The sequence below is a fragment of the Mauremys reevesii genome, linkage group 13 (genome assembly GCF_016161935.1).
Source record: "Mauremys reevesii isolate NIE-2019 linkage group 13, ASM1616193v1, whole genome shotgun sequence".
In the NCBI taxonomy this organism is placed as follows: Eukaryota; Metazoa; Chordata; order Testudines; family Geoemydidae; genus Mauremys; species Mauremys reevesii.
In genome coordinates this window covers 37,720,497-37,748,090 of record NC_052635.1, presented here as the reverse complement: position 1 = coordinate 37,748,090, position 27,594 = coordinate 37,720,497, and the positions used below count along the sequence as shown (strand labels likewise).

Below are 27,594 nucleotides of genomic sequence, written 5' to 3'. Positions count from 1 at the left end.
TTGTGTCCTCTTTTTATTTTATGTCCTCTATTTGACCCAGTGTGGGTGCAGCAGGGAGAGTGGCAATGCCAGCTTCCTCTCATACTGCCCTGTCAATATGTCATGGCAGTTCCATCATCTAGGTCTCTGCTGAGGTTTCCAACAAGGGGGCCAACGGTTATGATTGGGCACTTGTCCATTAGGAAGTGGACTGAGAGCATCAGCTAAACAGCCTTTGGATAGTAATGATTTTCACTCACAACTGATCTCGGATGAATGTGAACTCTAATTCTGTAGGTGAAAGCCTGTATTTCATTAATTATATATCCCACAAATTTCCATAGACAAGGTAGGCCACCATGACTTCCAAGAGAGTCACTGAAATATGTAATGTCTCATGAACCCCTTAGATTAAATCCCCTCAGAATGACTCAGAGGTTCTCATGATGGTCTGTTGTGTCAGCAGGGATCGCTGACAATTTTATGGGCCTAAAAGAGAAACTACAGTCACATTCAGAGAACTATCACAATTCTATTGTCTCACTGTAACAGTGAACACCTTTCAAAGAGAATCAGGCCATTTTTTCCTCTCTTATTGAAAATACCTCCAGCTAACACTTCTCAGGCAATTAATCAGAAACAGCCATATTGCAGTATTGTCAAAGGTCTAACTAACACCCACCAAAAATAGGAAATTCAAAACTCTCCTGCTCACCTCATGCTGTTGTGCTTAAGGTATTGCTGGGGTCTAACAAACAGTGCCTGATCTTCTATACTGTACCATATGTGCACAAATATCAAAGCACAGCAGTATGAATTAAGGATAGGATTTCAGCCTTCATTATGAAGTATCTTGCTCTTATGAGAACAAGGTCAAACCCTTAGAATTATTTTAGCATAGATTTTGGTGTTTAATTATGTAATAAGATTTACTGCAGTCATCTAACAGATGTTGATTCAGGGTCAGTGTTTCTCATAAATTAGTTCTGAAAGGATTTGTTACTTCTGGGTCAGCAAATACATCCAGAGTGCAAAGAAAAAGAGGGAAAACAAACACTGAGTTGAAGGGTTTCTCGGGATTCTTTCTTCAGTTTCAAATCCACATATTTTCATGATTTTAATGACTATATAGCCATAAGAATGTTTCTCTTAGCACTAGAAATAGCCCAAACCAAAACCCTATATCCAAACATCCCCAAAGTCTGGGAAAGTTCAAAGTTTGGGGATCTTAAGTTCATGACTCTGGGCCATTGATTTTTCATAGTAGTGGGGCGTAATTATTATAGGACTCAACAATGGAGCTTACTGAAATGTGTGCTTTAGTTTCAGCCATAAGAATTTTCCTTTTCATATGTACCCAGTGAGTCAGGCATCAAACAGCGATTTTTGCATCCAAATGTAGGGTACAAGATGTCCAAGGCTTTGAACAGCTGTGTGCCTCAAACATTCAGGACAAGCTTGCTCTGGGCAGAGAAAGTAAGTAACCCGCTGCTCACTGTGTGAGCAGGGCTGGCTCCAGGCACCAGCCCAGCAAGCAGGTGCTTGGGGCGGCCAACAGAGAGGGGTGGCACGTCCAGCTCTTTGGCGGCAATTCGGTGGCGGGTCCCTCACGCCCTCTCCGAGCGAAGGGCCAGCCATCGAATTGCCGCCGAAGACTGAAGCAGTGGTGGTAGAGCTGATCGCGGGGTTTTTTTGGTTTTTTTTTTGCTGCTTGGGGCGGCAAAAACCCTGGGGCTGGACCTGTGTGTAAGAGATCACTCTGACTCCCAAACCCAATTCACAGAGGATAATTGTTTGTTATAGCCGCTAGCTACAGAGCCTGACTCTTTAGCTCAAGTTGTAGAGGCCAATGCTTTCAGATCCAGACTCTCCAATTCACTCTCTGAAGTGTTGGCTAAGATGGTGACCATCAGACATGCATATTCAAAAGGTGCATATGTGAGATGTATATCATTCATACTTAAAAACACACATTGCATCTTCCTTTTAAAATTCATCCATAAGTGTTTTTGGAAGTAGGTATATCTGTATATTCTGCAGTTGGAACTCTCTGAAAGACACCCTACCACCAGTGAGGTTATCCAGAAATATAATTAAAAACACCCAATATAATATCAGTGACTCAATAGTTGTGGGTACAGGATCCATTTTGTTCTAACATCTCTCTCTCTCCTTTTTTTTTTTTTAAACTCCTTTATAATTTATGCACAAACAAATTCCTTTGGGGCTGAAATTATACTCTGCCAGTTTAACAGTGAACTTTATTTTGCTGGGAATAGTTTCGAGGAAACCAGACAAGGCATTTTTAATAATCTCGTGCTTAGCACTCATGTGGCACTTTTCATCTTCAAAGAGTTTTAGATCATTAATGAATTCTCACACCACACCCCGTGTTCAGATATAGGGAGACTAAGTGACCTATATAAGGCTACATTGGGCGTCAGCAGCAGAGATAGGATTAGAATGAGTGGTTTTGGAGCAATAATTGTGTTCATTCAATGCATGCTTAGAATGCCCAACATGCTAAAGCATTTACTGAAATTGATTGCCTCTGTCTTGGAGAGGTTAGAGGGAGTGAGGGGTAGATACATAAAAGCCTGCATTAAGATGAATCCCAATTATTACTGTCAACTGTAATAGTGTGTCCCTTAAAGGCTACCATACAGCCGTAAATTGAGAACCACAAAATAGTTAGTAGATATAATGTATGAGTTGAAGAGGAATGTAAAGCCAACTGTAAAATAGTATTGGACCCATTTCTGTGGATGTGGTTGGATTTACTATTTGATTCCACAAGACTATCCACAGTCTATTCCACTGCAAAGTAGTGCCTCACTGGTGCTTCATCAGTAACTGTAATATTATTAAACATATGTACAATATAGCACTGTAAATTTAAATAGCACTTTATACACTGATGACTGGATATCTCACTTTGGTGTAAATCAGGAATAATTCAGTTGAAGTCAATAGATTTACATCAGTGTAAAAACTGCTGTCAGGAGAGAATCAGGTCCATAGAAAAAGACCATCATTGCCAAGAAAATCTTAAAGTTAAATTACCTGAGTGACGTCTAGTGGACAGAGCACTAGATTAATACCTAGGAGACCCTGGTTCTAATCTCAGCTCTCCCACTGACATGCTCTGTGAGCTTTGGCAAGTCACTTCATCTCCTTGTGCCTGTTTCCCCAACCTTCGACTGTCTTGTCTATTTAGATGTAAGTTCTTCAGAATATGAATTGCCTCTTACTCTGTTTGAAGTGGAGTCCTTCTCTCAGTCAGAACTCTAGACATCACCATACTACAAACAATAAACATTTGCCATTACTATTGCTCTATCAGACACAGTGTACATTGTAAGGGAATATTAGCGGTGGTCCTAGGTACTATGTACCAAGTTGGACATAAGTTCTGCAGAAAGGCTTCTGCTTTTATTCTCTAGTGGTGAGTTCTTCAGCAGCCCCAAGTACAGTAAAAGAAGAAAAAAAGACTTTTAGTGCATTACTTGTGAAAATTAATAATAAAATAGGCACACAGCACACATTTTGAAATTAAATTCACTTTATGCTGCCCTCACATATTCAGGCTGCAATGCACCACACATTACAAACCCCTCATTGCAATGTAAGAGCTGCTGCAAGGAAGCTAGAAGTTTGACAGTGAAGTAGTGCGAAATGGGGCATTTGACATCCAGGACGGCTGGGAGGTGATTTGCATTATTGGCACTCCAGAGGCAGAGGTTTTAACACAGGGAAGGGGCCAGGTAGGGTGACCAGACAGCAAGTGTGAAAAATCAGGACAGGGGGTGGGGGGTAATAGGAACCTATATAAGAAAAAGACCCAAAAATCAGGACTGTCCCTATAAAATTGGGACATGTGGTCACCCTAGGGCCAGGTCTCCTCTTTTCCTCCCTTTTGCTGGCTGAGATGGAGGTGACTTATAAGACTTGTTGTGGGGAGAAGCCTGACATCTTTAAACTTCAGAGTTAAAACACTGATGATGAATTTGATGCTTTACCCATCCCAAAGCTATTGTCACAGGGTGTCAATTTGCAGACTTAGGAAGGCAGTCACATTGAAGGTTTTTTGTCAGAGCCTTTATGGGCTAGAATTGATTACAAATGAAAGCTTAAGACATTGTGGAACAGAATTCAGTAACTTCATTGAGTCCATAACAAATTCCACTGGCACAGAACATTGGGTACTAGCATGAGAAAGGTTGTAAGAACTGGAACATCTTTTGCTGGGATTTCCAGAAGTACTTAGTTCTGGTCTCACTCTGTTCCCATTGTTTCAACAGTCAGTGCTTCTGAAAAATCCCAACCTTCACTTTTAGATCCTTCACACTGCAGATTGTACATTGGTAATGGCAAATGCCCGGAAAGAGTTATCAAGCAGAGCTCTGCCAAAAATCATTACAAGACAAAAGTCAGCATTACTCAATGCACTGTCTGATGACAACTGTTTCGGAGACAATGCAATCACTAGTTTCATATTGCACGTGTGCTAAAACTAGTAAGAAATTTAACAGCAGAATGCAGTGAGGGAGTCAAATATTCATGCCTTCCTCTGTTTGGGCTACTTGCAAGCTACTTGATAGAGAAACTAAACAAAAGCTGGTGGCTAATAGGCTGTTTTTCTGTTTCAGTGGAGCATGACAGAGAGTTCCATCATCAACGCTATCACCATCGGGAGTTCAGGTTTGATCTTTCCAGAATCCCAGAGGGGGAAGCAGTGACTGCTGCCGAGTTCAGGATATATAAGGATTACATCCGAGAACGGTTTGACAATGAAACATTCCAGATAAGTGTCTACCAGGTACTGCAGGAGCACCCAGGACGGTGAGTGACTGGAAAAGAGCATACTGAGTATATTGTATAACTGTCAGTGAAAATACTGCTCCTAGTTAATATAGGGTTGCCAACTTTCTAATCGTACAAAACCAAACACCTTGCCCCACCCTCTGCCCCACCCCTTCCCCGAGGCCTTGCCCCCCCCACTCACTCCAGCCCCGCTCCTTCCATCGCTCACTCTCCCCCACCCTCACTCCCTGTCACTGGGCAGGGCCAGGGGGCTGGAGTGTGAAAGGGGGTAAGGGCTCCAGCTGGGGGTGTGGGCTCTGGGATGGGACCAGAAATGAGGGGCTCAGGGTGCAGGAAAGGGCTCATGGCTGGGGTTGAAGGTTTGGGTGTGGGAGGGGGTGAGGGGTCTGAGAGGGAATTAGGGTGCTGGAGGGGGTTCCAACCTGGGGTTCGGGGTACGGGTTTAGACTGGGCGACGCTTACCTCAGGCGGCTCCTGGTTGGCGGCACAGCAGGCCTAAGGCAGGATCCCTGCCTGCCCTGGCTCCGCACTGCTCCTGGAAGCAGCCTGCATGTCTGGCCCTGTGACTAGAGGCAAGGCCAGGTGGCTCTGCGCGGTGCTTGCTGCCTGTGCCCTGCCCCTGCAGCTCCCATTGGCCGTGGTTCACGGCCGATGGGAGCTGCGGAGCCAGCGTTGGGCAGCACGCAGAGCTTCCCTGATCCCCCCTGCACCTAGGAGCTGGACATGCCGGACACTTCCGGGGAGCTGTGCAGAGCCAGGGCAGGCAGGGAGCCTGCCTTAGCCCCGCAGCACCGCTGACCGGACTTTAAACGGCCTGGTCAGCGGTGCTGACTGGAGCTGCCAGGGTCCCTTTTCGACCGGGTATTCTGGTCGAAAACCAGATGCCTAGCAACCCTAAATTATTACCAGTGTAAATCCAGATTCAGTGAAGTAACTCTGGATTAATGTAGTGAGGTAACCATGAGCAGAATTTGGTTCCTTTAGGAAGTAAGTATAGTTTGTTCCATTTTAGAGATTGGAAGTGCCAGAGCTTCAGGAAAAGTGTATTTATATAATTTTATAGTTTGGTTTAGAGATCATTCATTATGCTTGAATGCCAACAAATCTTAATGGTCTACAGCCTGACACCACTCAGTACTCTGTTAATGCTTTGATTGCCATGTATGGTACCTACTCAGGGGTTATAAAGCTTCCTGTGGTGACATGAATTGCAGTGTGAAAATTCAGTAGAATGTAAGTACAGCATACCCCTTCAGGAAGTTCTTACCATGTCTGGACTGTCCACTAGCCATGGAGCAGTAAAGCAGAGATGGGAGAGAGGCACTGCATGTATGTGTCTGTACTGGGAGGGGAAGGCTGGAGGAGAAAAACGGGATCATAGACAAAGCAGTGTAAAATTTTAGAAAGAACTGCCCTCTTCCTCCTGCTGCTTATGGATTCTGGGTGGCAAAAACCACATCTAAATACTTCCTCTCTAACCCTATAGGGTATCTTATTTACTGATCTTTATTACAAGAGTCATTTGAGAATCCTAATTAACACAGACAGATGACACCATGCTCTTCATATCAGCTGACTGGTTTTGTGTGCACAAAACTAGAAAATGAGCTATTTAATCCATATCAAGCAATTATTAATTTACGCCATGCTCCCTGACAAATTCTTCAGGAAACTTGAACAAGAACACATGTTTAATTTTCTCATCTGTTTTTAGTCCCAATCAATCAGCAACCTCAAAACCATTTATCGGTAACACTTAGTCAGATGCATTTGCACATGTCTCTTTTACACATGAATCCCATTGACAGTAGCAAAATCCTTCCTGCAGTTATGCACATAAAGTGCTTCACAAATATTGGTCAGAAAGTTATTCTCCACAACTACTTAACATGTACTAATAACATTACACATACCTGAAATAGAGCTATTACACAGCCAAACAACAGATCTCAAAACAAGATGAACAAAAAATAGTCCAATGAGAATTGCTTGCTTTGTATAACTATTTATTGCAGATAGTCAAAAATTCAGGGGAAAATAAAACAAAGAAATGTGCTAAGTAAACATTCATTTCAAATTTATTCTACACACAAAAGTTCTTTCGAATTCTTGCTTGCAATGTACAAACCAAAACGTGTGCTGGCAGAAGTTAGAGGATATGTTTATTGCCCCAATTCTGGTTACCCTACTCAGTCACACAAGACTTGAAGAATGGCATCTCCAAAGGTTCTTTGCAACTAACTTTGCAGAGGGGTGTAACTAGATGTGACCATGTGAACTGGGGATGGTTCACATGTACATGCATTTACCCATATGCAGCTAGTTGGACTGAGCAATGGTTCTTGCAAACCGTCCCTTGCACAAGTTATTACTCCTATAAGCAAAGAACGTGAGAGAGTGGATGCACTGCCTATATATGAATCCATTAGGTAGGGAAGATGTGTTTGGGAAGAAAAGATGATCTTGTGATTAGCACATGCCACTACTGTAATACATAAGCTACAATACATAAGATGAGCAGGCACACTGGGGTACCCACTGTCTCCAGGGGTTTTGTGAGGATTAAGGGTGATGATCGATGGCTAAACTCAGTCCAGGTGAAAGTGGGTGCATCTCCATAGAAGTCAATAGAACTTGCCTATTTAGAACTGGATGGAAATTGGCTTTAGATGTTTTGAAAAGCACTGTTTTGTACATCTTTTTGGAAGTAGATTTGTAATTACAGAACATGTACACATCTGAGCTGGAAATTCTACATTCCATGTCCTATTTTGTCATGCTGCTCCCAGGGCTGATGATCTGCAGCTTGGGCTCTCTCTTTTATCTCCTGTTTCAACAAGATCAGCTTTTTTTAACCACAGTCGATATGCATGGAGGACATGTGACTGACATGGGTAGCTGTGTGATCTGTTTTTCTAGCTGAACATCTGGCTCTTTAGCTAGCATTTACAGGGGCTCCATAAAAATCTTTGGGATACTTGAGACATAGGCAGCAGTGGATCTTGAACTGTCTGTTTCTGCTGGAGAGCATTTCCTGTTGACTTTTCTTGAGTGGAGGTGGCCAAAAAACAAAAATATTTTCAAAAAAATTGGTGAAAATGTTTTCTCTGCTTTGCATTGAAATTATATTTCAGCTAAAGTTTTCCAACCAGCTCTGTTTATGACCCTCCAATCAGATTAAAGCTGTATAAACAGTCCAGGCTATCAGGTTATTGTGTCTCTGGGCAGGTGGAGAGAGAAAGCAAACTCTCTCCAATGTTGACCTATAAACACACTTACACCTTTGTTTCCTTGGTTGCTTGTTTCCATCTTTCTAACCAGGTTAGAGGACTATACCAGTCTAATGTAATTAGCATAAAAAACCCTAAGAAAATCTAGATATATAAGCAAAGGTTCTTTTACTGAGAGCACGACAAGTACAGTGTCCTTTTAAAGTTAAACGCAAAGATGAACTGGCCTTTTTCTCTTCTAATACTGCTGGAGTCTCCATAATGCCAACTTGACCATTACATAAGGATGAGAGTATGAATGAGAAGGGCCATCTAACAGCAGATTCTCCAGGATTGTTCCTCTTATGACTTGCCTCGCGTTTACTAGTGCACAGGAGCTCACATCCATACTATACAGAATCTACAGCCTACAGCAGTGGTTCTCAACCTGTGGCCCACAGGCCACTTACAGCCCAATCAGCACAGAGCTGCAGCCCATGTGACATCCTCAGGGCCATAATGGTACTATTGGATGCAGCCTACATAACACATTGTGGGCCACATATAGGTTGAGAACCACTGGCCTACAACATCCTATCACCTTTCTAATACAGTGGAATGACACCAGTTCAACTATCAAAGAAGCCTCCACAGCTGCAGAAACAGGATTTACCCCACAGACCTGGGTTGTGGCCCCATAAATATTTCTCCTTTGAAGAGTACTGTATGTATGCCAAAGGCTTGGTTTTCATCTATGCCCAAACATCCATTTTTATGGATGCAGTTTTTCACTCCGTATTTGTTCACCCACAATGCAGATAAATCATAAGAATGGCCTTACTGGGTTAGACCAATGGTTCATCTAGCCCAGAATCCAGTCTTCTGACAGTGGCCAATGTCAGATGCTTCAGAGGGAATGAACAGAACAGGGCAATTATTGAGTGATCCATCCCCCGTCGTTCTGTGCCAGCATCTGGCAGTCAGAGACTTAAGGACATCCAGAGCGTGGGTAAATACTAGTAGCTGAGCAATTAATTACCTGCTTTGTAAGCTCAGACAGGTTGATAGATATCTAATTAGTGATATTTGTACTTTTAGTTCATGGTGGGTGCAAAATGAAGGCACAGTTCTTTCTGGCTAGACGTATCTGCACCCACAAACTAGAACCCATATCTGAAATTCTGGGCCTCCGTAATATTAACAACTTTGAATGTACCATTGGAAGTGCTGTCATTTACCCATATACTGTATAATGTGCATAAAGCAATCGTATCAGTGAAAATGAGATCACAGCTATATTCTTTGAATCAAGGCTGGATGCCTTTCTGGAAGTTATGCTTTAGCCAAACATAAGCTATGATTTAGTAAAACACAAGTTATTGGGCTCAAGACAGAGGTAACTGGGTGAAATTTAATGACCTGTGATATACAGGTGGTCAGATTGGATGATCTAATGGTCCCTTCTGGCCTTAAACTCTATGAATCTAATAATTCATTGCAAGTTGCAGTTTCAATGTTGGCACAATTCCCTCTACAAAAGTATATAAAATGTTCTTCAGTCTCAAAACATCAGGCACTACCCTGAAGCAATGTCTTGAATTTCATAAACACCGTGAAAGCAGTTGACCCTTTGACTGATATAACGTCTCACAGTTTCCTTGGGCATAATTTAGTGTCCAGTGATTTGTGTCCAACTCCCATTTGGTCTTCATGGTTCATTCACTTAAGAACTTGGGAAGGAGTTTTGCAAATGCAAGAAATTGGATCAAGTAACATGCCGTGCAGCATGACCTAAAGTCACTATTTCTGGTTTCACAAACAATGCTAGTGGAAACTAAAGTTTACAACCAGGGTATCCCTGATTGTACAAGCACAGTTCTAGCTCTTTGTCGGCATCAAAGGAAAACATACTAACTCCTTTCATCTCTGAGCACTAGAGAGTATGCACCAGTAAAATGTGTAAGAGTGAATAAGAGGTGCCGAAGATAGTTTATTATAGAAACTAAAATGGGAAATGTTTTCATATAAAGCCACTCTCCCAAATAAATTGGGGTCAAGACTGAATCAGCAAATAAGGCTCAAGAGGAGGATCTCAGTCCATTTGTTAGACATTGGTGAGTCCTGGGAGAGTCCTCCTACACTCCAGTTTGAAAAGGTCTTCTGATATTGTTTGTAGATCACATTCTAGTAGGATATAGATTTGGGAGTCTGCACTTTGCTGCATTTATATTGATACATGCAAACAGTTTTTTCAAAAGTAAATATCTGTTCCTCAAAAGCTCTCCTTCCCAGTACATTATACAGTGTAAGGGCCAACAGCCACATTTTCTAAGGTACTTAGGTGCTGAAAGATGCGGATAAGGCACCTAGTGGGACTTTCAAAAGCACCTGAACTAGGTAGGCACCTAACCCCAATTGAAATCAATGGAAGTTAGGCACCTAACCTTCTTGGTTGCTTTTGCAAATCCCCATAGCTGCCCATTGCACCTAAATACCTTGAAAATCCTGATCCCAGTTTCACCACTGGGTTTCAGTGGGACCAGGATTTAGCACTATGAGAGAAACGGTGGCCATATTGAAGTCAGTAGCAGTTTTGCTATTGATATTAATGAAGCTAGGATTTCACCCTCTGTGAACAACCTTTGATAATTAAAATTTAGTTGCGACATGTTCACTTTGCAGCTGTTACCTGTTGTTCAGTCATTTCTAACAGCTTCATAGTTAGTGTGCTAGCCCCAAAGACTTGCATGAAAAATCAGGGGTTGCCTTATGCCTTCCATTGTTTGACATGCATCTGAAACATTTTAGCTTATGTTTTAAAATATGCCAACCTTACTCCCACCCCAACTTGGCACCCTATTCGATGGAGCCTGTTTCCATCAGGGCATAAGGAATTTAAACCTGTAACTCCACTGACCACTAAAGCCTTTGACTCTCACAAAGACTGAGTGGGCATGTTTGAAAATAACCCGTGCAATTTCTCAACAGATCTGACGTCAGGTGGGAGGATGGCACCACACTGAAACTGGAGGTTGGTTTTATTGTAGCGCACCAGTCCTCTAGCAGTGTTCACCAACTTCTGGACCAAATTTTCAAAAGGCATCCAGAAATGCACCTACAATATTTGGAGGTGCAACTGCTGTGATCATGTAAAAAGCCATCATTTATGCACACAGACGGCGTAACTACCCATACCTTGCATGCTGGTAAGTGCACTAATGCACTTAGAGGCCCGTTGACAATGTTGATGAGTTTGGTTCACTATTCATGAGCACCCCGTGTGAGCAGCTGCAGCCTGTAAACCCATGACAAATCTTGGTGTCATTTAGCCAGGTAAGGCTCATCACAGGCACTTGACTAGTTGCAGGAAACATTTTGCGTATCATAGAGGTTCCTACTCAGCCAAACGATGCACTAACGAAAAAGTGATCCATAAACTCCATTGGTGAACAGCAGCTTCTGCATTTAAAACATTAGCTTTTTATATAGTATTTTCCCTGCACTATTCCTACTGTGTGTCTGGAAAAATATGTTGTGCTTCTCCACAACAAGATAACTGCTGCCAAAGTTTAAGTTGCGTTTTTGGAACCCAGATTTTATGTGATATCCATATCACTTTCATAAACACTGAATGCAAAAGGAGCTATCACTTAGCAGTAGATTGGATAAAATTGGAACCTGCTGAAAGCTTAACTGAAACTTTTTCTGAGGCACTAAGAAGTTTGGCAAGCTGGGTAAAAAACAACTAACCACCCACACACCTTTTTCATTTTGTGTGCATTTCTGCACTTGCTGACTCAGGCTGAGTCTACCTGGCTGAAACACCAGGAAAGGCTAGAAAGTAGTAGCAGAAAAAATGTCTCTTTGAAATATTGCTATGTGATTTGCAGCCCAGCTCTCTAGCCTCAGAAGATACATTTAAGCATACATATTTTGGTAGCATGTCTGGTGGGTGGAGCGCAAGTAAGGAGACTGAGGTTCCAGTCCTGACACTGTTGCTGACTCACCAGCTGAACTACAGTTAGTCATTTAACATACCTGTACCTCATTTCCCCCTTTATACAATGGGCTTAACCTGTTTTACAGGGAAATTGGAAGGCTTGATCCATATTTGTGAAGTGATCTGAAGATGCTACAGAATTCCTGCTTATCTCTAAGGCCATGGCACACGCCACTATATCTGTGGTGGGACATTCTCTGGACTATCAGTTAAGGATTGAAAAATGTAATACTAGAGCTGTCACACAGTATTATCACTGGTGCTCTTCACACTAGCCAGCTTTTGCTCAAAACCTATTGGTGCGGTGTACACTAGTATTTGTTTGCCCTTGCTTGGAGTCTGTTACTGTCAGGAGATGTTCAGGTGAGTGGTCAGGACCCCTAGATCACCAAAGGGACCAAATTTCAGCCAGTTACACCAGTCACCTCACCAGACGCCTCACACTGTACTGAAAGCTAACACCACTCCATGTTTCCTTCCTGCTCCCTCTTCCACTTGTCCATTCATCCTCTCGTCCATTCTTTTATTCAATTTGGAAATGCTCATTAGTGTTCATTAACATGCATCTTGAAAGTAACAATGACGAAGAAAGAGAGGGATGGGGGAGGTCGAAAGGAGGCGAAGGAAGAGGCAGTATTCAGTATAATTTAGGGCTATCCCTATATTTTATAGCATTTGACTCTATAATTGTAAGATTTTTATATACTATTCAGCCTTGCTATTGCAGTGCTGCCAACTCACCATTTCACTGAGTCTCTCTCAACAATTCATGTTCTGAGAGTCCCAGCTCATAGAACCAAGTGATTATGTGACAGTATAAGCTTTCATTTTATTCAAAAATAAGTTCTTAGCATTCATGCTTGCTGAGAAAAGCTGGAAAACATGGCCTGAGTGTACCCTAAAAGTTCAAAAGAAAGAAGACAAAACACCAAACTTACTATTTAAAAAAAAAACAAAACATGATTTTTTGAAGCCAGTCTCATGATCTTTGAATTCTTGGCATTGGCAATACTCATGACATGTATCCAAGAGGTAACATATTTTGAGATAGTTGCCTGTGACCCAAGAGACTAATTCCTTTGCTGCATTTGTTTAGGTGTTGAACGCAGGGGAGAGGACAACCAATATCAAGGGCAGCGTGAAAGCTTGGGGAAAAGGAGAATGCATTATCTGGTGGTTAGAAAATGGGAATGAGTCACGTTCTGAGATGTGTTCACTGCACCACTGCGATTTTTCTGTATGACCTGTTGGAAGCAGCATTGGCAATAGCTTTGAGCAGTCCAAACATAATAAGGATGGGAGTTGCCTTTGTGCCTTTGAAAATCCTCTCCTAAGTTACTTGCTGAAGTGGGGGAATCTTGGTTACAGTTTTAGGTGAAATACTTTGAAGAGACATGCCATTTGGTGCATTCCAAAGGCAAGCAGAATCCAACATTGTTCACATATATTGTATTTAATAGCAACATATTGGCAATTGAATTTCTCATTAATGATCATTTAAAATGAAATTTGCTTGTTTCCTTTGTTTTTCTTACACTTGTCTTCTCACTCCACTTTCTGCTTCTTTTCTATTGGATTATAAACCATGGTATATTTTTTCTGCCTATTGTTACCTTTTCCCCTCCATCAGCCATGTGAGTTCTATCCCGACATTGTGCTCTCTCCCTACTTCCTTATATTTTTGTCTCCCACTTTCCCTTCCAATCTCACTCCTGCCCATGTTCTTCTTTTCTCTTCTAATGTACCCCTCAATCTCTCACCTACCCCTCCATCTGCATCCTAGGTCACTCTCAGTCCTCCCACATCCTCATCCATTTGTTCACCAACATCTACCCCTCCTCAGATGTACCTAGTCTTCTAGTCCCTCATATAGGGTTCCTCACTTTCTGCTCCTTACTCTTGCAGCACCGTGTGGCAGGAGGAAGGCAATTGTGCTAGTCAGCACAAGCAGGCCCTAAAGTCCAGAAAATGACAGACCTACTAAGGGAATTTCCTGGACTACCAGGCAACCATCCAAGTGTTAGGGCAAGTCACCTGCAGCCAGATTTTCAAGAGTGCTTTCTCATTTTGGATGCCTCAGCTTTCTAGTGTCCAGCCTGAGATGCCTTAAAATGGTCCCGTTTTCTGCAAGTGCTGAGCTTTCACTCTCTCAGAACTAGGTGCTACCATGCTGAGGGGGCCTAAAGTCACTAGTCACTTGCCAGCTACAGGTCCTGTGTTTTAGAATTGCTATGTGCTTGCCGCTCCCATTGACTTCATTTGGAGTTGTGGGTGTTCAGCACCTCGGAAAAAAATCTAGTCCGTAACTCTGGCCCCAATTTTCAAAAAGATGGATTGGGGCACAGATCCTACTTCCCAATCTTTAGGGGGTGGTGGTTTGTAAAGCCCTTTTAAACTCTCAGATAAGCATAGCTGTAGCAGTGCAGAGAACATGAGCAATTTCTTTCAGTCCTGACTGTAGAAGCTTAGTTCACAAAATTGCAAGTATATTCTAGAGCTGTTTATAGTTAGTAGACAAGGTTTTAGGAGATGGCACTCAAGAATATGTAGCATAATTCCTGGAGTTTGCAGGACTGATAACACTTTTAGTGTTCAGCCAATGGTTGCCTCTGTGCAGCTCTTAATGCGTGAACGGTGGAGCTGAGGTTACATTGAACTGGTGGTAAATCACATGATAACACTTCGGGTTGGAGTATGTTAAGTAAAGCCCCCCACTCCCCAAAGGAAAAGGCAAGTTCAGGAAGCACACAGAAGTGGTGTCTCAGAGTGCAGACTGTTAATGCTTGCTGTGATGCAGAGTGAAACTGCTTCTGTGTTTTAATATACCTGTCACATGTTTAACGATTGTGTTTAAAGAGCTTGCCTTGCCATCTGCTAGTTGCTGCTCTGATTTTATTTTGCTATGTATCTTTGGTAAGCAGGCCATTTTATTTAAAGGGCAGTTCTTTTAAAAAGAACAAGAGGTTTCTTTTAATTAGAACAAGCTCTGCACTCTTGAGCCCGGATATTCCGCTTGCAACACTATTCAGGTTTGCAACCCATTTTTCTCCATTGGTCGCAGGCTAGAAAGAAAAGCACTAACCCATTAATACCGTGAACCTCTCCAGAGAATATTTGACACAAGCCCTTTTTGGGTCTTAGCGTTCCAATTGTGTGTGGGAAGGACAATTCCCTTCAGCATGTCCCTTTGATCTCTCTTACTGAGGATTTCCCCTCCAGGCCTATTGTTTGCACATTGCTGTAACTACAGGCAAACAAATACTTTACACAATTTCCCAGACTGACTCACCCCTGCACTTGATGCGTCATGTTGTCTGGTTACCCTGATTGCATCACAACAGCATGGGAAGCTTAAAGGCTGGTTTTTCTGAGTAATAATATTGCAAGACAGCAGTAACTTCTTATTATTGCTATTATCTTCAACCTGCAACCCACAAAAGAGAAAAATCAAGCAAGCTACATATCTATTAAGTAAACCATTTGTGAATCATAGGCTGGAGGCAGGAGGCATTGTTAAATCATGCGGAGTGTTAACATAAAAGCCTTGTACCTCTGGAACCTTAGAATCAGATATTGGCCTACATCACAAGTGAACACAAGTGTAGCATTCTCTCATCTGCGTTTCCTGTGGAACATGTTTTGTCTTAAGTTAGTTATTACTTACACCCTAAGGCAGTCTCACATTTCTGTAATTGATTTATACATATTGTGATCCCCTTCCCCTCTACACAGGCAAGAGACAGCTTTGTAGCACAGTCCCCCAACAAGTTAGATTGTGATGTATGGACAGAGCCTAAAGCCTGGATTTTCCATAAGCAACAACGTTGTTTAAAAGAACAAAAGGTTGTTTAGGTGACATCTTCCCAATTTCCCTCCCCCACCCCTTGCCAGCCCTCAACAGCAAGGAAATGCCAAGTTATGGGATATATCTGAACTGCACCCTAATACCTACAAGCAGCACAATTGCACTGGGAGCAAAAGACTCTGCATCTTCACAAGGAATTTCCTTCTGCCTCCCGCTGATGAGATCTCCCTCACATACAATATGTAATAGTAGTTAGAGCCTCAGCAATATTTGTAAATATTCCACATTAGCACATGCAGAGGTTAAGAGTGTTATGCGTTTGTGGGGGGAAAATATGAAATTGTACTTCCATAGGCATTTCGTGATGTGGTCATTTGTCCTTCAGGGACTGGAATTGGATATTTAATTTCATATAAGCTACTAAAGAGCTATGAGGTAATAACTACAGACACTTCTATTATTCACACTAGTGACTTAGATTAAAGCCATTACTGTAAAGCTTGGAAGGATAGCCATGTGGTCAAGACACGCTGAAACGGGACTCAAGTGAATGAGGTTCAATTTCCTGCTTTGCTAGACTTATCTGGGGCAAGACATTGCATTTTTTTGATGCCTCAGTTTCCCAGCTATAAAACACGAAGGATAATAATATTTCCCTACCAGACAGTGGTAAAGTTCATATACTTTTTTGAGGCTTTGGGGGCCATATAAATCCTCTCATTTCAAATTTTTGCATCACATGATGTTCCAGGCAAACAAGGGGCCCTGAGTGAACTAAAGACGTTAAAAAAGTTTGTACTGACAAGTGTATAAAACAGATTAATCTGGCCCTCCCCAGGCTGATGGGACACAATAAAAGAACTTTCCTTATCACTTTACAAGGTTTCTCTTTACTCAAAAAGCTACAGTTACTCTCCAACATCTGCACATTACAAAATATGAAGGAATCTCCTACAGGGCTTGTCCAGACACCACCTTGCTGTCTCCATCCTTCTTGTAAAGACTTTTTCCTTTTGGAGGTAGCTAAACCATTACCCAATTTTCTTGTTGTTATGATCCAAGTTACTTCTTTGCATTGGCTTCTGATGAAAGAGATCCATTCCTCTTCAGAACCTTTGTAATTTACCAGATTTTCAGCTGCAACTCATCTCAGTGGTAAATTGTTGAAGACCCAGAATGATTACCACAGCCTCATCTGAGACCTTGAAGTATTCTCCAATTCTGATTAGTTTTGATTTCTTGTTCTCAATTTCTGGTCCAAAATAATCAGATTGTGTCTGTTTATTTAGCTTTTAAACAATAGATTGAAAGGACATTACTGCACAAGGTAATGCTGCATTGTGATCCTTATTGAATTGTATGCAGCCTCAACAGAGCAGATTTTTAAAGACTTTATATATGTTAGTGTTTGCAAAAGGCACACAACCATGCTCCAATTTGCTTGCACCATTGCCATGATTATGCACAACAGTCAGGTTATTATGCATGGAAAAGGATAATTAGGTGCATTTGCATGCCTAATTACCAAGTTTCATATGCAAACACAATAACTGTTCACATACTTGCCTGGAAAACCATTTTTAAAATTACATTAGTAGGATTAGCTGTAATAGTACAGCAATATGTATGCTCCAAACAACTTTAATCCATCCTCCGATTGTTCAGAAGAGAAGGCATTTAGGTTGGCATTGTTATCTATGACATAACTTGTGTATTGTGATGGGGCTACCAGTTGTGTTGCTTAAAGTACTAACTTGAATTGCTATTTACAGTAAGTTATTGCCATCTGAAAATCCAAGTAACTGTTTCTTTTTTTCCTTCAGAGATTCAGATTTGTTTCTGCTTGACACTCGAATAATCTGGGCTGCAGAGGAAGGTTGGCTGGTGTTTGATATTACAGCAACCAGTAATCACTGGGTGGTAAATCCACAACACAATCTCGGCCTGCAGCTATCAGTTGAGAGTATAGATGGTAAGTTTCTGAGAGTAAATGTCATCAAAAAGTCTCAATTTTGGCTGTAGGAATCCAGTCAGGATTAGTCTGAATGCGACCAGTGGTCATTCATTTGAGTGGGGTTTCTCAAGATTGTCTTGAATTTTCTTAAGATGCAGATGTTGGAAAAGTATTACAAAATTACAATATTAACCCATCACGCTTTATTTGAACGTATCTAAATAATCACCACCTAATTTCAAGACAGTCATACCTCCGTGTCCGAATCCAGTAAAACCATAAGTTCATGCTTAGCTTTAAGCATCTCAAAAGAAACTATTAAGATGCTCAAAGTTAAGCATCTGCTTTAGTGGATCTGAGCCCTAATTTGCACACACATTTACCATGATTGTATGTGCAATCTAGTAACTATGCACATGACTAATATGCACATGCATTTACTTTATTTGTACTTGAAGTCCTGGAAGCTACACATAAAAATTGGCTATTCTTTTGGCTCAACCAAACTTATAAATACTCTGGCCCTAGCGGTGTTTCAAACTGATTGGATTTTCTTTTTCTTTTCTTTTCTTTCCCCCCCATTTAGTAAATACTTTTTCCAATGGTGTCTCTGTGGGTGGGGAAGGAAATGTCAGGAAAGTCTTAATTGCTGAGTTTCTCCAATTATATTACATTAGAAAGTGAGAAAAAAAACCTGTACAGGATAAAACCTCAGCTGATGGATCTAGTCCATGTTTTCTCTTTAACACTAGGTAGGAATCATTAAGACATGACCTCCTTCCCCACTCACAGAGACACCATTGTCCGCTTCCATTTAGCAAATGATTTTCTCCTGCTCTCCCCAGCTGCAATAGTCACAAACTGGAGCATCTGAAATGCTGGTCAGTCGTGGTGACTGTAGCAAGCACTCAAGTGAATCAAAGAAAGAGTTATTCGGCACACAGCCTCCTCTCTGGTCCTCTATGCAACTCCTCCCTACGCAGGCCTTTTTTCTTTGCTCTGTGCTGTCTCTTTTCCACCTCCTCTACTCCTCTCCCCCCCCGCCCCCATCTCTAGATTTGCATGTCTAGTCTGCTGAGAAGAAAATGCTTTCACATAAACAGTCCAATCAGTTTTTAATAGTGAAACATGAGGAATGGCATGACACACTATGTACTCCAAGTTCTTCAGCCAGCTTGTGATGCAAGCCTATGAGAGTTAGGAGTGGGGTATGAGTATCAGAGATACAAAACTGGTCTGATCTTGGATCTGATCCAATATGGCAATGTCTTTGTTCCTATGTTCATTTGGTACAATTGACTGGGGCCTCCTTCTCAATCATCTTTCATAGTTTGCTTGAGTCTCAAAAATCTTTGCTCTCTATGAACAGGGAGAATTAATCCAACCAGAAATTTAAAAGATTTCAATTGCTTAAGTTACCATGAATGCCTGTGATATTAGAAAATTCAAGCCCTGTATCCTGGGGCAGAATGGATCACTTTATCTTCTGATTATGTTGCTAGGTGCTTAGCCGTTGCAGCCTAGAAATATTTTCCGAGCTCTGTGTGTATTCCATGTGAAGTAAATCATGGCTATAGGAAGTAGTAAAACCTTGGCAGAGTGAGCATTCAAGGGAGCATTAGGACTTACATAAGTTGTGATTGTGTAAGCAATAAGTCTGAATATAGTATAACTAAATTATTTACAATAATAACGTATTGCCTTAAACACTAGAAATGTGCATAGCATTTTATAAACAGATATTATGCTCTTAGGCCTATGGAATAAACAGCAGATAAGATCATAGCAGTTGCAGTAAGGGAACAGATGATTAGGACATCTTGCCCAGATTTTCAGAATCCTGAATGAGAACAAGTGCCACAACTGTGCATGCATTTATGGTAATTGCTCAGACAAAGCAGGTAGGTAGACAGTTAGGTTTGTATAAGGGTGCAGTTCTGTCTCAGAGAAAAAGCTTGGGGAGAGATTTTCAAAGGCCTAGAATGACAATGTAGGGGCCTGACTCCCATCAACTTTCAATGAGAGTTGGACACCTAAATGCCAGTTGTGCCTTTGAAAATCTCTCCCTTAGTTTACAAATAGGCTTGTTTTTGGTTTAACACACACACACAAAAACTAACTCCGGGACTGAATTTGGCTGCTTGCATTTTAAAAATTAAACCTATAAGTGGCACAAATCTTTGCACTCTCACTTCTCCAGAATTCAAGCAAACATTTTCTTCCATTTTGAGCTGCAAAGGCAAGTCCCACCAAGCCCAAGTTTAATTTGGGGTTCAAACAAACTGCACACTCCTAGCAAAGCTGCAGTTTCACCTGGTCGTCATGTCACAATTCTGAAGACCTGCAAACATAGCATGACTTTGATGGAAAACTATAGATTTTTGAATGTAGCAAACCTTTCAGTGGATATGGCCTGAGTTTAAAGTGTGTAATGAAACTGAAAACCTGGCAAGTTTTGTCTAGAATTTGTACAAGTTATTTTGTGTCAGTCTCTCTATACGTGAATAAAATGCAACCAGGATAGAAGGGAAGAGTCAAAAGTACTGTCTAGATAGAAAGATCCAAAACAGATTAGTTCATTTAACTGCTCTTCATATTCCTTTACAATCATGCCAGATAAGTTCATCAACAATAGCAGCTCATGGGGAATTAAAGGATATTTGTTTACGCTTAGAAAGTTGGGATAAGCTCAAACAACAAACTAGAGAAACACTAACATGATTCATTAGCCTTAGGCTTCCTTTCACCCTAAGCTCTGAAATGCTTCACGCCCTCATAATACATAGGAACAACAGCTGACTATTTAGGTTTACTTAGCCTATTACTTATTGCTTCATATCCTGTTTTTCTCAGTTTAAAAAAAAGTAGCTTCTTAAAGACAAATAGTCTGCATTCTCTGATCTGAGAGTACAGCTCTATTTTGTGTTAGATAAGTATATGATTGGCTAATTAGGAATACACAGGTATCTTAAAAACATTTTTTTCCTTGAAATTTGGTCCCTGGCTGCAGGTAGAGGTTGAAATACTTACTTCTAGTCACTTAAGTGTGTGGGGGGAGAGGGGGGAGAGTTCTCCTCACAGTTTAATGAATGAGGGACACAATAGCTCTCTGGTATAGGTCTTACTCAGAACATTTTTCTTTTTAAAATAAAGCATAAAGCAAAGAAGTTGTACTCTTTGAGAGAAAGAGAGAAAGAGATTTGCTACAGCAAAAGTAACTTTCTTTCTGTCACCAAAAAACTCAAGCCTCTCCCTAAATTGATGCATTGGACAAATTCTGCTCTCTGTTACCCTCATGTAAACCCATCGAATCAACTAGGAGTGGATCTAGGGCAGTGATTCTCAATGTGTTATGTGGGCTGCATCCAGTACTATGTGTATGGCCCTGAGGATGTCACATGGGCCACAGCTCTGTGCTGATAGGGCTGCAAGCAGCCTGTGGGCTAGAGGTTGAGAACCACTGATCTAGGGTCACTACCTGCAAGCTGCTGAGGTTCTTGTTAGTGAGATGATGCAACTCAAAATAAATTTACTCTCTCAAAACCATGGCCTTTTTAAATGGCAGTGCAATCAGAAAAGGTTTCGTGCTGATAACAGGGGGTGGGAGGGAAATCAATGCCATACTAGATGAATTCTGACTCATTTTTGGCTAAACTTGTTCTTGAAAAATGGAATAAGGCCCTGATCCAGAAAAGCATATGTGTAGCTTTTAAGACCACGAGTAGTTCCAGGTTCTTCAGTAGGACTACTCATGTACTTAGAGCTACACACATGCTTAAGTGTTTTTTGGGAGCAGCCTAGCTGTGTAAAATAAAGACTATGTGGCCAAATTTACAGGGCTTAAACGGAGGATGAAAATGATACAGTCAGGTGGAGGTGCTCATGCCCACCAAAACACACACCTTTGCATATGTAAATAGGTATTTATATAATCAGCACATTTCACTGGCGAACAATATACAACTTGGGCCTCATTCATGGAAAGCCTGACCCAGTGTCTTATCCTTAGGAGATAAGTTTTGCTTAATCCCATTTAGCATATCTACAGGTCTAAACCTATCGCCTCCCCACACGGAACCATAAGGGGTTGTAGCCATGAGATGTAGGTCACACTTAGTTGCCAAGCTGTCATGCTCATATAAAAAACACTTTATGATCCTCTGTGCAAATGCCACATACACCAGCTTTGCACAGGGAAAGAAATTTGTCCTTTTGTGTTGTGAATTAAGAAAAATTAAGAGTGAGACAAGCAAATGTAAATTGGCCATTGTTAGCCTTGAGCTGTGATCATAGGCAATTCTTTTCCATCTTAACATTATGTACTCAAAAAGCTGCTAAACACAAAAGGGATGAAAAGATCTAATAGAGACCCTGGTTCTTGAGATACTGGCGTGGGCCATTCCCTTGTTATGGGACAAATGCCTTGAAAACCGTAGTTATGGAAATAAACCTTAGAAAGCCAGGTTCTTTTGTTGCCTTTTTTTTCATATTGCACTTAGAAACCGGTAGAAACCAGAGTACCAAAGGACTCAGTGGATTGCTAATGGAAATACAGATCCTTTCACTTCCACAGTGCTAGTGCCAATGTGGTTCAGCTTGTGACTGAGGGCTTGTTTATACTTAGAGCACTGCAGTGGTGAAGCTGTACTGGTGCAGCTGCCCCACTGCTGCACTTAGTAAAGACGCTACCTACACTGACGGAGAGCTTCTCCCATCGGCATAGCTACTCCACCTCCCCGAGAAGCAATAGCTGTGTCGGCAGGAATAATGTAGACCAGGCTAAAACTAGCATCAGCTGTTCTTTGACTTACTTGGCAAGTCCCAGTTCAGTTCCTCACAAACATCACAAAATCCACTATCAAAACGGGTGTGAATTATCATCACTACCAGAGTCCTAAGGTTGGTTGGTTATAGAGACTGAGGTGGTCTCCAGAAATGGTTCTTTCACAACACAATTGAGACACAGTGGAGTAGGGGGAGGATCCGGGGAACAAATTTGTACAGCCACTATCCATGCCTTATCTTTGTAAATAGCTGACTTCAGTCTCCTGGACTATCAATCAGGCATCTTTGACCAAAACTAAAGTTAATTTAAAAATCCTGCGTCACAAAAGGAACAAGCAATAATCATCATGCATCTATAGCCAGGATATCTAATTCAGTACTGCTGTTGTGTGTGACAGATGTGGCAATAAATAAAATGTTGCTAAATAACTGAACTATGTTACTTTCAGATGCAATATATCTGGAACTGTGTCAACATTTAATACAAGGCATTTTTATTTTAAGTTAATAACCTTCCAATGGGAATTTAGTGTTCCTATGGGCTGAGTTTTATGGTTCCTTTTATGGGATCACTTCAAGTTATAGGTTGGTGAACTTTAAGAAACCCCTCTAAAGAATGCAGGAAAATCTAATGCAAAGCTGATTTAGGGTAAAATAATTATTTGTAGGAGCATTTTATTTAACTTTTACATTCAAATATAAAATGAAGTTAGTGGTACTGAGATATTCCTTTCAAAAGTGGATTTGCTTATTAATTTTAGGCCCACTCCATCAGTTGATCCAGGCATATGGGCCTCAATGGGAATTTTATATGTGGGATGTAGGCCAGTTGTCTCAATCACGTTGTCTTCAATATTGCTGGTGGAAATGGAAAGTTGTAGCAATTCCTCTTATGGGCTGATTGTGTCGTTGATATTTCTGTTAAGGACAAAGCATCAATCCCAAACTGGCTGGTCTTATTGGAAGACATGGCCCACAAAATAAGCAGCCTTTCACGGTAGCATTCTTCAAAGCCACAGAAGTGCATCTCCGCAGTATTCGTTCCACGGGAGGCAAACAAAGGAGCCAGAATAGATCGAAAACACCAAAAAACCAGGAAGCCTTTCGGGTGTCCAACATTGCAGGTACAGTGAAGGCTGCAAAGTCAGTTTTTCTGGGTACTGGATAATTCTGTATTGTTTTGTAGAGACTAGAATGAAACAATATTGTGCTCAAGCAATATGCTCTCTTTTTCTCTTGTATATTCAGCATCATCCAAATGTTTGTCTGTCATTGGCTTGAAGACTAGAATGTTTTTTTACTAAATGTTGCTTGGAAAAATGCTGATTTGTCATAACTACATTTTTTTGTAGGAAATTTCACAAATTTCTTGACAAACTATTTTTGAAATAAGCTAGTTATAGTAAAAAATAAAAAACAAAAAAAAATGGTCAAAATAGAAACAATGTTTCAATTGACCTGAACCGAATTTTAAATTTTCAAAATTGAGATTAAATATTAATTTGGCCAGAGAAACTCACTCAATTAAAGTGGAACAAAAAAGGATGAAAAGTCAATCTCACTCTACAATACTCACCTAAGAGATGATGGCAGATCCCCGTTTAAATCCTTTCCCATCAGGCAGAGAGGGAACATCAACCAGGGGGTCTCCCGCCTCCCAGGTGAGTGCTCAACCACTGGGCTACAGGGAGGTCCCCTCCTTCCCTGGCTATTTTATGTAGATCTTGGCAGCCTCTGAGCACACCTACCACACTGGGCCACAAATGCTAGTTGTAGAAGCATGCCCATGTTCCCCTGGTTAGTGAATCTCTCTGGGGCTTGAGGGGAGACAGGTGTCTGGACCCTTAGTTGGCACCTCAGAAGCATGCATGCTCAGAAGCAGAAACATAGGCACCTAGGGAACTTTTAATGCAAAAGCTTAGGTGCCGAGTGAGCTTATGCCCCGACAGTGTTAGACAGCAGCTGAGCAAGAGTTTTGAGAATTGCAATGGCACCTGAAAATGGGACTTACATGCCTAAGGCTGGGGGTGAGGATGGTATCTAAGTACCCTTGTGGATCCTGCCCACTGGGTCAACAGTCAGAACTTGTGATGTATCAGATAATAGATTCCAGCTCACTCTCCCATGATTCTATTGCTTTTGCAGGCCTAACAGGTCAGCAGCAGACAGTACTCAAAGAAAACACAGATGTTAAGAGGGTTCCACTCTTTAGAGTCACTTTACTATTCTTATTCTCTATAGGTTCTTATACCAAGCTCATCACGGTGTATGTGAGGCCTGGTCTACACTGGGGGGGGGTTTCGATCTAAAGGTACGCAACTTCAGCTACGCGAATAGCGTAGCTGAAGTCGAAGTACCTTAGTTCGAATTACTTACCGTCCTCACGGCGCGGGATCGACGTCCGCGGCTCCCCCGTTGACTCCGCCACCGCCGTTCGCGGTGGTGGAGTTCTGGAGTCGACGGGAGTGTGTTCGGAGTTCGATATATCGCGTCTAGATGAGACGTGATATATCGAACTCCGAGAAATCGATTGCTACCCGCCGATATGGCGGGTAGTGAAGACGTACCCTGAGAGTGCCTTCCTGGGTCTCTCGCTGCGTTCTCTTGCCATACAGTAAAGGCACGATGAAAATAGATTTTGTTTTGCGAACTAGCCCACATAGAGAGAAAGCCCTGAAAAAAAATTCCCAGGACTTTCTTGGCTTTGTTTAGAAACCAGATGGGCATTTTATATTTATTGAATCCAGCCCTTATTTTACTATTAAAATACAAGAAGCTGAAACAGCTAAAAGTGACAACTGCTGTAAAGCAGTGCATGGCTCCAGAAAGGGAGCCACACCACATTCTCCATCGCAATGCTGCCAAAGGTGTCCGTGGCGGGGAGTTTCAAACTTTGAAGGATTAGTCTTAATGGGCCTTGCTTTCAGCTGAACATTGCACTGAAACATCCAGTTGGACAACACAATCTCACTTGATGGTTTCCATTTTTTTCACCCCTACACCCTTCCGCACCCCCCCCCCCCGACTCAGAAAACAGCAGCAGTGATCAGCGGCAAGCCTGCAAGAAACACGAACTTTATGTCAGTTTCAGAGATCTTGGCTGGCAGGTAAGGTTTCTGTGCTCAGGCTTAAGAGAGACATGATGCCTTTTCAATCATTTGTCATTTACTAGTAGCGTTCACTCATGGACCACAGTTTTAGCCTCTGATTTAGTGTGTAAATGTCTGTGCTTACAAGAATGGGTGTGCATTCACACATGTTAATTCACTGCCCTTGGCATACACAAAAGGGGTGTTTGCCTGTGTGTTGGCACAACTGATTGCGTACACAAAAGGGACGTGCAAATTGGAGGCCAGTTTAAGAGTGGCTGAAAATTTGATAATCCCCAAAGCTTTATGGCTAATTTTAAATTCAGAGCATTACTTTCTGGCCCTATAAACTCCTTCTGTAGTTTCAACTGGACACAGCGTTCTTCACTTTCTACTGGATAATTCCTTTAGACACTGGTAAACAGCTCCTACTTTTCGCACTGGAGGTAGCTTCTTCCAATAGTGGATGAAGTGATCCTTCTGCTATATACAAAGTATTCTCTTATGTAAAGTGCTCTGGGATCCTTCAGGATAAACAGGTGCTGCAGACAGAGTTGATCATATTGTTAGAGCAGCTAGTTTAAGAGGAGACTTTTTCATGATTTTTTGACTGCCCTGCATGTATTTGAATTGATTGAATTGTGTACAATGAAATTAAATCCATCTTTTCTCCATGATTTAACATCAATTTAATCCAGGACTGGATAATTGCTCCAGAAGGCTATGCTGCATATTACTGTGAAGGAGAATGTGCCTTCCCCTTGAACTCCTACATGAATGCTACAAACCATGCTATTGTACAGACACTGGTAGGTGCAATTTAAGTTGAATAATGAAGGCTGTTAACTATGATCAATACTTCACTGGAATAATTTTGTGCAAGCAAAACCCTCAGAACTAGCCAGAGAAGGAAGGTCTGGGTTAGCTCATAATGCCTTCAGCATCTGGCTAAACAGGTCTAGCGGAATGGCCTGAATTAAGAGTTGGCCTGGAAGTAATCTCTTTGTTGCAAGCATTAACATGCTCCATGCGTGTAGAGGGGCCCTAGATGTAAACACAAATGGCACAGTCCCTCTGCTCCAGAGGGGAAGGGCAGGAATGGATGGCCCCCAAGTAGGGGGGAAGGGGTCAGCCTCCCTTGCACAAAATTCCCTGGAGATCCATTGCATCCAACTGCAGGGAGTGGATTAGGGAGGGGCCTCTAGAGCTGTAACAGTACAGATCAGCCCTACTTCTGCCTCCTTTCCCATATGGATGGAGAGTAGAGTGGGGTGGAGGATTCCTTGATCTCCCAAGTATAGTCCAGTTAGTGGGTGTGTTTGCCTATTCCCAACAAAGTGCATGAAGGATTGAAGCCAATGGGAGTCTTTTTCATTGGCTTCAGTGGGCTTTGGACCAGGTCCCAAGAGTAGATGAAGAGGAATAGCTGCAGGATCTTAACTCTTCCAGATTTAAACTGGCAAGTAAACAGCACCATCAAGTATCACAACCCTAGAGAACTTCCACCTGTTTGTAACAAATGAGAGCTTCATCACCCTTCCTTAGCTGCGTAGCTACAAGACTCCAGGAGTCTAACTGGCTGGAAATGCAATTGAAACTAGAGGTTTGGTTTTTTTAATTTAATTTGCCCAAGTTTTTTTTTTGCAGGGGGAACATTCAGACAAGTTAAAAATGTGCAGAGTCCCCATCACTTCCCCTTCCCCCATCCAGTTCTAGTTGAAACTCATCTCCGAGACCCTACAAAAGGCTGAGCTTGATTCAAGTTTGGGGTCAGAGCTATTTTAAAACTAATCAGTTTCCCCAAATTTATTGGTGATAGGATCTGCTGCCCCCACTCCCTTACCACTACCGTTTATCCTCTCCAGCACAGGGCTGCAGCAATACGGAAGCAGCATGCACTAAAGTCCTTCCTGTATCCAGTGCTCGACTATTCGCTGGACACAGAAAGG

At 41.8% G+C, this 27,594-nt stretch overlaps 1 protein-coding gene and 1 long non-coding RNA gene across 7 annotated transcripts in view; one reads left to right on the top strand and one right to left on the bottom strand.

Annotated features, from left to right (window-relative positions):
• Positions 1–27,594, bottom strand: part of LOC120380251 — a 47,379-nt gene that overhangs the window by 7,019 nt on the left and 12,766 nt on the right. The window contains exon 2 of the long non-coding RNA XR_005587668.1: positions 15,302–15,436. This is a non-coding gene — a long non-coding RNA (uncharacterized LOC120380251). The remainder of the gene's footprint in view (positions 1–15,301; positions 15,437–27,594) is intronic.
• The window catches only part of BMP7 (bone morphogenetic protein 7), a 79,885-nt gene that overhangs the window by 50,657 nt on the left and 1,634 nt on the right, over positions 1–27,594 (top strand). For all 6 annotated transcript variants that reach the window (XM_039497792.1, XM_039497788.1, XM_039497787.1 and 3 more), the window contains 5 exons: positions 4,629–4,821; positions 17,641–17,789; positions 23,483–23,680; positions 25,587–25,663; positions 26,344–26,454. In XM_039497792.1, coding sequence (XP_039353726.1) covers positions 4,629–4,821; positions 17,641–17,789; positions 23,483–23,680; positions 25,587–25,663; positions 26,344–26,454 — 728 coding nt within the window. The remainder of the gene's footprint in view (positions 1–4,628; positions 4,822–17,640; positions 17,790–23,482; positions 23,681–25,586; positions 25,664–26,343; positions 26,455–27,594) is intronic.